Source organism: Aptenodytes patagonicus, chromosome 13 (genome assembly GCF_965638725.1).
Source record: "Aptenodytes patagonicus chromosome 13, bAptPat1.pri.cur, whole genome shotgun sequence".
In the NCBI taxonomy this organism is placed as follows: Eukaryota; Metazoa; Chordata; class Aves; order Sphenisciformes; family Spheniscidae; genus Aptenodytes; species Aptenodytes patagonicus.
In genome coordinates, this window is record NC_134961.1 from 15,861,695 (window position 1) to 15,874,730 (window position 13,036).

The 13,036-nt window shown below is 35.6% G+C and overlaps 1 protein-coding gene across 6 annotated transcripts in view; it reads left to right on the forward strand.

Annotated features, from left to right (window-relative positions):
• MRTFB (myocardin related transcription factor B) overlaps window positions 1-13,036 on the forward strand; it is an 86,657-nt gene that overhangs the window by 40,442 nt on the left and 33,179 nt on the right. For all 6 annotated transcript variants that reach the window (XM_076351522.1, XM_076351521.1, XM_076351525.1 and 3 more), the window contains one exon: window positions 12,636-12,701. In XM_076351522.1, the coding sequence (XP_076207637.1) occupies window positions 12,636-12,701 (66 nt within the window). The remainder of the gene's footprint in view (window positions 1-12,635; window positions 12,702-13,036) is intronic.

Below are 13,036 nucleotides of genomic sequence, written 5' to 3' on the forward strand. Positions count from 1 at the left end.
ATACCCATTATAGCATCCTATAACACAGGAGGAAATCCTCTTAATTACCCCACTTTCTTGTAAACAACTCATATGTTATCGTTACATATTGTCTGTTCTGTGGAAACAGTTCCTAATTTTATCTGTTTTATCAAAATCACCTTTTGTATGAGCAAGGAACAAAAATACTTTTTGGCTCTGAGGCTAATACAGTGCTAATTAAACAGCTTTTTCAGAAATTCCTGTAGTTTTGACTTCTAATGTCAAGTAAGTGGCCAAAACATTTAGAAAATTCAAGTGAAAAGTCTTGAATGAAATCAGGACATCATTGTGCATACAGTTAGTAAGAAAGAGTTAGTATCATCACAATGCATATATTAGGAATTAGAAATACATTTAGGTTGCAGATTAGGTGGTTTCTAACTGAGGAGCGAAGTGAATTTAGGAAGTCTTGCCTTGTACCCTAAGTTGTTGTAATATATTGATTGATGAGCTCCTGCAAGAGTGTATGACTGTGCAGAACTTTTGAAGACACGGTATTAAATTGGTGAAACAAAGCAGTATGGTGCTGTCTCAGGTGGGATTTAAAAGGAGTTTGGATCCCAGTTTGTTTGCACCATATTTCTCATACATTAATATGAGCTTCAAAATTACCAGTTGCCTGCAGGTTACTGTAAGGAAAAAAAAATAACCAGGAAGGAAATATTCTTTCCACCTTGAAACATAATTTCTTTCCTGGATTTGTATTGCTTTTTAATTTTACTGTTTTGTGAGGAACTGGAAACTGGCAAGTGCTAGAAACAGGATACAGGGTGGAATGAATGAAGCACGGGGATTTCTCTGGTGCCTTCTGGAAATGTCTTCATTCTGCCTGGATAATAGATAACCAGATTTAGTCAGGAAGGACTTCTTCCTTTCCTCACCTGCAGTCAAATCAATATTGCATGAGAATTGTTTATTTAACAGATTTCCTGCTGTTGCTGGCATGTTGAGTGTTGGTGATACTCTTGACCTCTACTGCTCTCCTGCGGTGGCATGTTAGGCTTAGAGATTCTACTGTTGGTTTGCTGGTTTTGTTGGGGTTTTTTTTGGGGGGGGTTTTGGTTTGTTTTTGTATTGTGGGGTTTGTTGTTTTTTTTTTTAAGCTTTAAGTTTTGTTATATGGTGTTTAGAGGTGTTTTTATGACCCCTTATCAGTGGCAGTCTATCAGATATGTTTCTTGAGACACAGATAATGAGAAAAATACAAAAAAAAAAAAAATTTATTCCTATCATCTTAGTTAATAAAGGAAGCACTATAAATTCAGTGTACTGATCCTGAGAGGCTGTGTTAAATTCTTAACTTTATCTATCTACCATAAACAGTCTCTTTAATGGCAGTGGGATAATTGTATGTCTTAAAAGTAAATCAGCACTTACTCTGCGAAATTTTCTTCTTCGGTGTAGCACTTAAATGAATAATAAATATATGGTAATGCCATTATAATAAACACGTTCCTAAATACTTCGATAAACCAAGGCCACAATGTATTAATTTGATTTGGTATGTAATCTGTATAGAGTTAGAGGATACAGTAGCTAACCAAGAATTCTAAGGAAACTTGCTACGGCTACTACAAGATTTCTTAAAGGTTTTATAAAGGGTTCGGATTAAGACTGCTGCTGCCAAAAGTAGATGTAGTCTCATCCAGCCCTACCCTGCTTACTGCCAGCCTCTTTCTTGTGTTGGCATTAGTAATTATGCAACCCTGAAGTGAGTAGGATCAATGAACAGGTATTACTGAAGACTATTTATTTCAATAGTGTTAGTTTTCAGCCAGATCAGAGCACTGACCTGACAGGCTGCATCTTTGCCAGTGTTGATGCAACAGAAGCAGCTGGGATTGGAGGGAGGAAGAGACCATTGTCTTTTCATGAGTAATCCTGTCTTAGATCTTACTAAGTTATGAAACCACACTCTGAAACCACTGTCTCTTTTGTTGCTATGCTGGAGGTTTCTTCTTCCCTTTCACAAAGCATCCAACAAAACATGTATGTACCTCAGCCTTTTTAATACAAAGTCCTTTTTAATGCAGCAACTTCACTGTCACTGCAAGCAATCTGACTCATCCACAGAGCAAACATCTGCAGAAATGTGATATTGTCTACATAGCAGAGTTGACACAATGCCATTGCTTACATCCCAGTTTGCAATCAGGCATCTTAGTGTAAATCCACCTTCCTCAGTGTTTTGAGTTAATGTGTAATCTCGTGAGTTTGAGGATCTGCTTGGGTATGCATTTTGTTTGCTGGCTCTACTGTGTCTGGGAAAAGCATGGAAAATGGAGGTAGTATCTTCTTGAGAGGGCTTGGCTGGAAATCATCTGTCATCATTCAATGCAGTATGCTCCAAATTATCACAAAGCAAGTCTGTAGTAGATGTAGAATTTGAACACAAGTTTCATGAGTCCCTTGACAGAACATTTCTTGGCTGATAGTAGTATTTGAGGAAATGCAAATTATTATTTAAAAAACCAGAAGACTGTACTAAGCAGAGGAATACTTGCAGGTTTAGAAAATGTAATTATTGTTAATATACTTAAGGTATGGAATTTTACAGAATACACTGAAATGTAAGCTTTAGTTTATTCAGATTTCCTACCCAAGATCGTAGTGATTTTTCTCATTTTAAAGATTTAAACAGAATTGTGAAAAGTGTAGATTTTGTTTTTTACATATACATGCGTATGTATAGATTCATCCCAGCAGACATTCCGGTAATTTGTTTGGAGGCTCGTGTATGTTCTGGCTTGTTTCTAAGCAACATATTCCATAGCAATAGGATACAATACAAATTGTCCTATATCCTAGTCATTTAAGCTTCTCAGCTGATGATATTGTTATGCTTTATATTTTTGTTGTAAATGTCAAGTTTACATTTAGCTATCTTTCCCATCTAGCTTTTCATTTTCTACTTTCAGTATAATGATCTTACTTCTGGAAACAGCTATGTATACATTATTACTGGCTCACAGACAAAAGCTTAAATCACAGTGGTATAATTTAAAAGATTTGGAGGTCCTGCAGGGTTTCCCTCCGGAATTCTGAAGAGATTATCTGAAATGGCCCTCAGTAGTCTCTACTCACATGCTTTGCATTTATCCAGAACACTTCTAAGCTGAAATGAGAGTATGACTGAAAAATTGCTTAAAATGAGTATGCATCAGAGGCTGTTTCACTTTTCTTAATTATTTTGGATATAGTCTTAGCAGAAAAATCATGTATACAACAATGGGAAAAAAGAACATTGAAAGTATATAAAACTAAATAAGGGATTTTTTTATAAAAACAAGTAAAAATAAGTAAAATATTTTCTTTTTTTAAATGATACCCTGGCATACGTGAAAGTTTTGAAGACTGAACTGGATATAACATGTTCACTCATGTTTAGATGTTGTCTGATTTCTTTAATGATGAATTATTTTTATTTTAAAATTGAGAGTATTTAACCTACTGTATCACTATCTTCAGGCTGATGGGAGGTGAGGACCACAATTTTAAATGCATTTTATCTTTAAAATGCTGTACAACTTATTTAGAATCACTTCCAACAAATTACAGGTAGCTAAATATTTTCTTTTCATTGACATGCCATATAAATTAAAAGAAGGCTATGTTACCAAATTTCTGACTTTGGACAGATGTGGAATGAGTAATGCCAGGTGCAAACCAGCTACCATATTCCATAACCTTCCTGAATTGTGTACCTTGCGTATCACCTGCTCTTTCTTTTACTTATTATACAAAACATTCAGTTTATTAAATTTTTAGTTTTATTCACAGAACAAATATTAGTTGAAAAGATCAACTGTTTTTGTCTCAATAAAGCATTTAACGATTATTAATAGAGTACAACACCCCATATAGAGTTGAGGGAGAAACAGTCACAACTCAGGAGAAAGGAAAACATCTATCTCTGTGAAATTAGCTTAGTGTAAATTATGCTGTTTAGAAAATGCCATATAAACTTTTAAGTCCAAGCAGATGGTGTTTGGGAGTGCAAGGGTAACAACTGAAAGAGGCACAGAGTTAAGTACTTGATACCCAATTTTTGCCATTCTGTAACTGTCACCCTGTGCTGTGAGGTTGGTCCAGAATTCTAATACAAAGCTGATGCTTAGATCACTTGTATAGTCCACCTACCATCGGCTAAAATACTCTCTTCTACTTTACTGCCACCCTGCTGTTCGTATACTTGCATTAATGTTGTAGTCCTGATGCCAAATAACTAGTTATAAATTACTTCAGATCGAGGATACAATAGAATAGTTCATCTCCTGCAGCAGTGCTTCGTTGCAACTAGAACGTCTGTTGTTAACATCTATTACTCTGTGTTTCAACCTCAACATGTTAAGAGACCTTGGCTGCATAAAAGCTGTTTTAAGCTGGCAGAAAGAAATGGAGGCTTTCTGTGTAACAGCTTTTAATTTAAAGGAAACGGCCCTGTTTCCAGCACTGTCTGTTTCCATGGCAGCCAGCCTAGCAGCCTGAACTGGAGTTTCTACTGCTCTTGGAAATTTCCAAGGGAGTATGCAGGAATGTTGGGCGTTGCATTTTCCCATTTTTACTTGCAGTTTTAAGGGCTTAAATAGCTAATATCCACTGGATTTTAGCTTTGGAAGAAATAATGAGATGATTACATACAGAACATGAAAAAATATTGATGCATTATTTTTCTCCTTGCTGTCATTTGAAAGAACTGTATGCTAATGAACCCCTTCTCAATGGTTTAGTGTCTGTTTCATCTGTGTAATTGTTAAATGTCAACAACTATTTGCTGTTTCATAGTACCTTCTATAAAAAGATAACATTTAAATTTTATTTTCAATTAATAGGATATGTAATTACCTGTATTAGATGTGGAATTATTAGTGCTGGAACTGTGCACAGTGTGAGTACTGGTTTTTTTTCAAGACAAGAAGCAGTGGTGAAAGCTTGTCAATCAGTGTAGATAGCATTGTTCCTGCCGGACAACTATCAATTTATTTTTGGCCTCTTTACATTCCAGTGCTTGTGATTATATAGTACTACTTTGAGACATCTTTTCCATAGGATACAAATTACAGGTTTGTAACAGAAATCACTTGTTCAACTTTGATAATAGCTGTTTGTTCTAAGTTATTTAATAATACACTTTATTTTCACTTACTCTACCATTCACACTGAGCAAGACCTGACTGGACTGCTCTATGTTTCTTACCTTTCAAAGGGTCTTATACAGAATGCGATGTGTACTTGCTTAGGTGCCTATTTGTGCCAGCTTTCTTGCATTCAAACCAGCATAGCGCTTCAGCAAGCTATTGAGGATCTGCTTGTTTTGGTTATTCTTAATCTTTATGCCCCTTTAGGGCATAGTGTATGTGAACCTGAACAGTACTCACTGTTTGAAAACAGGCCATTAACCTTATAAAATTTCCTACTATATAAAAATAAGTTTCAAAATAATAAAGTGCCTTGGTTAACAGAGTACCAAAAAGGAGAGGTTATATCATCTCTATTCCCTTGCATATAGAAGCATTGATTCCCTGGTATGCTAACACTGGAAGAAACTGAAAGAGTGGAAGCACCAGCCTCTGGCACTCAGTTTTTCAGGTGGTGAAAAACATATACCTCCAGTGAGGTCAGAAGATTTCTACTGACTTTTATGAGAGTCAGACAACCAGATGTTCTTATTGTGAGGCGGGATTATGCTTTTTGGTTTTGTCGGTATCAAATAAGCTATCTAAGATTTAACGGTCATTTTATTGACTGACGAAAACACATGGAAATTTTGGAATCTCTTCACCTGGTGTTAAAGTGCTGATCTTAAAATCATACACTGACTTGAAAATAAAAAAGAATACCCTCCCTTCCCCCTCAGTCAACACAGGAGTTTGACTCAGCTCTCTGTGCATGGCTTTTATTCAGAAGCAGTTCAAAGACAATTTCTTAGAGTTGCAGTGTTGTGAAGGGGGCTTCCTGCCAGATAATGTGAAGTGTAAAATATTTGTGCCATCTTTTAGCAACTAGATTTGCTCAGTGGTGTTAACATAGCCCTTCTTCTGCACATACACTTTAAATATGAAGAACAGTATTACTGATGTTAATAGTGTATTAACATATCTAAATCTTTGTCAATTCTGGGCCTTTATTTTGGAGATCATCTTCTATGATTTTAGATGTTATGCAGGTAACTGCCTGATTTTAAAAGTGTAAAAGTGAGAGGTAAACTATTGGGCAACAAGCTGAATGGATTTACCCCAATAAGAACAATCTGTTAAACACGGTGTTTGAGTTAAGTATCACCCCCTGGGGGACTTTGTTTTGTAGTACTTCATGTCTTTTGAATTCTCCTTTCCCCAGATTTCACACTGGTTTGTCTATAATGGTTCTTTGTAATAAGGGGGGGGGGACGGGATGACACCACCCCAAAAAAACCCCAAAACACTAGAACAAATAGTACAGTATAATAACTTTGGCTAATGCCTCAGTGGTTTTTAGATTTTTTGGAAGCTGTGTCCTCCTATCTCAGCCATCCTTATTAGATTTACCTCTTTGTGTGTTACTGACTGTTCTAGAAATTTCTTGCTATATGAATTTCTATATTTATGATAAGCAAAGTCTGTATTAGATTTAATGACATTAGATTTAAACCAACCTGCATTCTATTCTATAGAGAGTTTTTCACTGAAATAAATCAGCAATTCTTTGCCAAAAGTGCAAAGCTGTGCTCCATTCTCATATCGTTCATTCTTGTCTTAGAAGATAATTTCATCACATTTTCCTTATTGAAAATTTGTGATTTAGTTTCCATGACTCCCATCTTCCACATCTTTCTGGCTGTTCTTTGAGCTGCTTTTTGTGGGTCCCCATTTCCTTTTGAGCTTTTCACAAACCTCATTCCTATTCCCTTCCTTTATACCTACTTCAGGTTCATCTCCAGTATAAAGATACAAGTCTGTCTGTAACTTGTTTCCGCTCAGTTGTAGGACTCAGTCTAACTACAATGACAATAGAAAGGTCGTACCTGACTGTAGTATGACCATCTGCTCTGACACGCAGACCTGTAAGCCAAATATCCTCTTTGACTAGATGTAGCTATGCAAGTCATGTACAGGTGTTACCATTTCTTTCTTAGAAACATCTCTGCTTTTTACTTTTTGTTGCTATGGGGGCTAAACGTATTTTAGGTCCTTACATCTTTTATTGAGATATAAATATTAGCTTTTTCCTGTTTGCTTTGGAAAAGCAAAAGTTTTTTTCAGCTTTTCAACTTTTTAAAATAATACATTTAGGGGTTTTATTCACATTTACTTTCTATTTAGAAACTTTCTTTAATTAACGGAGTTCAACTGTTCAATATTTATTTAAAAAAAAAAAAAATCAGACACCAGACTTTTTTTAACCTTCTTAATTTCGGAGTTGTTTGCAAAAGCAAACATCTGGTGTTCATCCAACTTTGTTTGTGTTTAACCTCCTTGCTCTGGTCAAGTCAAAATCTTCAATGATTATCATCTTATACCATCTTTCTGACTGAGTCATCTCTTCTTTAGTATTCCCCCTGCAGTGCTTGCCTATTAGTCATGCTACAGGCTGTCCTTTCTTTACTATGTAATATATGTAAGTTCCTGATATTTATTTAGTAAGTGAATAAATGCACGTTCTCTATATCTTCTATAACTCTCATTTTTTTCAGTCCTCCCACAGTTCTTATGACTTGTCCAGATACACATGGGACAACTTCAAGACCATCCCTTGTTTGCTTTGTGATGCCCAGTGTAGGTTAACAGATGATGGGTAGGCAAGTAGTGTTATGAGAGACAATAACTATTTGGTTTTTTTATATATATATATTTGCTAAAAAATGCTAAAGCTTCACAGCTGAGCTCATACAGTTTATGTGCAGGTACATTCTTACTGCTCTTCTCATCCTTCTGCTATAGTCCACTACGTATTCTCTTGTATGACTAGACGTTGTTTAGGATATGGGTCACTTTTTACTCTTTCTGCAAAGCTTAAGCCAAGTATCTGATCATAATTGAAGCCACAAATCATAGATACAATACATTCACAAATTATGCAGCAGGGCTTCCCATCATCTACATTTTGGAATTAATGTTCACTAAAGAATTAGTTGAAACCAGTTGGAAAATAAGAGATAAGCTACCTACATTCTTACCACTACTTTTTGCTGAACAGATTTATTTTAGTCTTCCTCCCCCATTTCCTGGGTGAATACCACCCATCATGGCCATGGCCAAGCAGCATTAATTTTCAGGAACTGACAGAAATCGCATCAGCCACAAACATAAGTAACACATCCACTGGGTTATGTTTTTACAGTGTTGATGCTTGCATGTTGTAGGGCTGTGTGTGAGCGTGACGACAGAGGGAGGTATAGCCTTTCCCCCTTTCTGACGCACCTCACACCAGATAGCACAAGCAGGGAGCTGCAGGAAACTGCATCGCACTCAATGGGTCTGTACCACGCGCTCACAGTGTTCAAAGTGTCTTCCTCTTTGGACACACACATGGTATGTTCCTGACGCTTCCATGTTACTAGTGCTGTTTAAAGAGGGTTCAAAACAGGACCTTGACACAGAAACTTTGGTGCGTTATTTTTTGAGGGGTTTTTGTTTGTGGGGCGGTTTGTTTGTCTGTTTTCCAAGAGAAACTTCAGCAGCTGAATGTACCTCAGGCAGACTCTTTTTAAAGTATACTTTAGGGGAATACATATTAGAAGTGTTGGAGTAGTTATTTAGCTTACTTGTATTGGCAAAGTGCAGTGTGAGGCTTTTCTGATTTTTTTTCCTCCCACAAACTTGCCAATGAAAAATTAAAATGCAATAATTGCTAAATCCTGAACTGGTGGGATGCGTTTAGACTATCCAATCCAACCGTATGACCTAATGGTGAACATTGTCTGTCTTGGTGTAGTGGAATGCCAAATAGAAGTCTGATCCTTTTCATATGAAAGATGAAAAGCCTTGGTCTGAGAGTCATGTCAATATCTGGATCTGGGAAAGCCAGATCTCTAATTAATAAATAATAGTATTTCTGATAAAACTCTACCCCTTTATATGTAATTTTAAGAGTTAAACTAATTTCTTAAAAAAAGCACTGTCAAGCTATTTTTTCCTGCACGAAGACTTTGCACATCGTGTTTGAGATTGCAGTGGTACTTCAGAATTTTAAATAAGTAAAGTCTGATAAAATGAAGAACAAGAATCTGTTGTCTGTAGTAGGTTTCATAGAGTAGATGGTATATGCACTTCCTACAAAATAATTTTCCAATTTAGCCAGCTGTCCAAATTGGTGAATTAGTGAGGGCTTTCAAATTGTTATCAACTCTGCAAAACAGTGTGATCGTTCTATAGTGTGAAGGTCAATTTGAAAGTTGTTTAACTTTCCCACTTCTGTTTACTAATACCTGAAAGCACCATACTAGCAATGCTTAGGTAGCCGTGGCTGAACCAGCTACACCTCCAAAATGGGTTTTATGATAAAGCTCAGTAAAAAAGAAAGTCTGAGTAAAAAACATACTAGAAATCAGAAATACCATGTACCACAAATGCATTTTTTCTTAATAGACGACTTGCCTGTCACATGTTGGTAGATGACTTAACATCAGTGATAACATTCCTGCACCTGTTGTAATATTACCAGCATTCGTTTGTTGATCCACTGCGTTCCGGGTGATAGAATTGAAAAAAATACTAACTCTGATTTACTTACTGTGTCTGATGACGTATATCAGCTCTACCCTGGACATAACTGATGTTAGAGCAGGTCATTTTTCTTGAGACCTTGAGCCTGAAATAAAGAGGCGTATGTTTAAAACTGGCTTGTAACTAGGTAAAATACTTGGTAGACTCATTTGTAGTGTGTTTAGTGTTCCAAGTAAGCCAAATTTAAGTACGGTGTGAATTTGGACCAAATACAGCTGTATAGCATGGATGAGATTTCTGCCCAAAGCAGGACATGCTTTTCAACCCTTTCCATGGCTTCCTAGTTGTGTAAGAGGAAGCATAGTTTGACTGAAGAACAGAAGAAAGTCAAGTTTTAATCTACTCAAGACCAAAAATATTGGGTCTGAAATACGGTAGTCTTGCCGTGCTTTTTATAAATTGTCTCTCACATCATTTGGATGGGTAAAACTTATTTAAGATTTTTAAAGGGATTGCCTATTTAGTTTTAAGACTAACTCTGAGCTTTTTTGATTTTACCGTTGTAAGCAAGAGAATTCAAAACAAGAATGTATCAGAGTTTTTGTTTTCCTGTAAACACCACAGCAGTTAGTGAATTTCTCAGTGCTTTGTGCTAGTGCAGCAGGAAATTCTTAGAAGTAGCCCCAGGGATAGAAGCTTAACATCATAACATTATATCGTATGCTTGACATGCATTTCCATTGAAATGTGCATTTCTTGACGTTTTCTGTAGGAATGGGCTAAGTCCTGATCCAATACATTATTTTTCTTAATTCACACTTACTTGTATAAAGCTTGTGGATTTTTAAAGTTGGATGTACAGTTGCATAAATGTGTGTTTGCACACAATTATCTGCATTTTTTTGGGCAGATTAGACCAACTGGACTTAGAAACCCACATAGTTTTCTGCAGAAAGATTTGAACTTTCTCTGCCCATGCTCTGAACTTGCTGGCAGTATGTAGCTATCTATACTACACTGCCAAACCCAACCTAGGAAGTGCTGCTGAAAGGAGTGTGTAACAGCACCATTTGAGTTGGTTCCAGACTTCAGGCAGCACAGGTTTGCATCTACTAGTAAGAGATACCGTAAGAGGTCACGGCTTACCTGCAGCCACATAAAATTAAGGAAGACAAAAAATAAATCATTAAAACTATTATAAAATAATTCTTCAGTTAACTTTTTCCAGTCATTTAATATTACTTGGAAAACACAATTCATTACTTAAAGTAGGTATTTTCAAGTTTCCAGAGGAACTCAATACGTTTTGAATGACTTCCCATCAATTTACATTTTACTGTTGTTGCTTTTGCATTCTCCCATCACTGTCCTTTGTAATTCTTGTGTAACAATATTGTAAACTCTGAACAGAACTGCCGTGCCACAGCCCTGAAATGTTTGTATTTAAATTCTCAATGTTTGTGTGACACAAGAAAATAATGTCCTTGTTTTCAGGACCTGCTATTCCCAGTCTTAATGCTTTAGCCAGAGGAGTATCCTTCCTGTACTGTAGAACAGGAAATAAGCTGGTTCCTTCTAAATTCTGAAAACAATGAACTTTGTCCTTAGCCTGACTTTTTAGAAATTACATTCATTCTGAATGTTTTGGACAATGCATTAGTTTGTTTTGCTTCCTTGTGAAATACAATGGGAACAGTATGTCATAATCATACATCCATAATAAGCTATCAAGACAGAATTTAAGAATGTAAATATTACATCTTTAATATATTTTTTTCTTGACCAAGCATCTTGACCATCTCTTGTTCAAAAGATGAAGTTTCACATTAGGGTAATGGCTATATGTGTCTAAGAAATAATGAAGCACTATGATAAATTGATACAGAAACAAGGGGAAGTCAACAATAGAAGAAACAAACAACTTTTTTTTTTTTTCCTTCTTCTTCTTTATTTTCCTGGGAACACTTACAAAAAAGCCCTAATCTTTGAAAGTAGGCGGCCTTTATGTCTATGCCCTCCCCCTGGTTTTGTGCAGTTCCTGGTATAGTATTTAATGTATCACATTAATTCTTACAGTAACAATAAGATGAGAACCTTTGTTAATTTTGAACATTTTATTAGTAATGAAACATAAGAAGTTACTTCTGAAACTGTAAATAGTTTTTCCAAATTTGACAGTATTGGATTTATTTGGTCCTTGAAATAATTACGATAACACATATCTCAATTAATCCGGAAAACAGCATTTTCTGATGTTCGGAGAGAAGATAAGGTCTGTTCCTGATGGTATCACTTTTTTGGTGTTTTTAAATAAGCCAAATAAAATCTGGCTTCTCTTCAGTTTTTTGTGTTTCAGCAAGATTTATTTAAATGTACAATAAGCCTTTATATTTAAAAAAAAAAAAAAATCCTTAAGGAAAAACAATGAACCAAACACATACAGCTTTTCTTTTAAAATGCTCTGCAAACGTAATTTCTATTTCAGCATATTTCAACATATATTCAGACATACAGTCATGTAAGATTGATTTAAGACATGTAAGAAGGCTGTATAATCATTACGTGTTGCAGTTTACGGTATAAGCTATACCTCACTATGTTTTCTTGAATCTAAGAGTAGCGTTACAAGGAGGGGAAAAAAATCCTAGAATTAGATGTATACTTAGTACCTCTTATGAGGCATAGCTGATAGGAAAAGTGGATGTATGGATGAAATACAGTCCCTTTATCAGATGTGACCAAAAAGCAGTAAACTCCAATATAAATGGGGATTGGAAGCAATCGCTCCAAACTATGTTAATAGCAGTTGATCCTAAACAATAGGTGTCTTAGAGGTTACTGTCAGGTCTGAAGACATGTCGAAAAAATATTTCTAAAGTTGAAATACTTGGTATCTTTTGAATGGTTTTTTTGTACTTTCAGAGGGATAGTATGCTTACATATGAATGAATGATTGTTTTCTTTTGTCAGTACTTCAGCTGAGACTACAACAAAGACGGACACGAGAACAGCTGGTGGACCAGGGCATCATGCCACGTAAGACACGTTATTTCTAGTAATTTGTATTACTATACTGTATTGATTATGAACTGAATATATGAAATAATGAAGATAAGCATTTCTGTGAGAATCATTAAAAATAACTTTATCATTTGAAAAGACTTGTGGGATCCTTTTGGTAATCTAAATGAGTACAAAGTAAATTAATCATGCTTACCTAATCTTTCAGTTAAAATAGCCGTTGTGATGAAAACGCAAGGATTTGCAGACATAGTCTGATTCTCCTTTTATTTTCTCTCTTTAAATTATGACTAATCTTACTGAAATAAACTGAATTATATAAATGAGTAGACAACAATAACAAAGCCAGC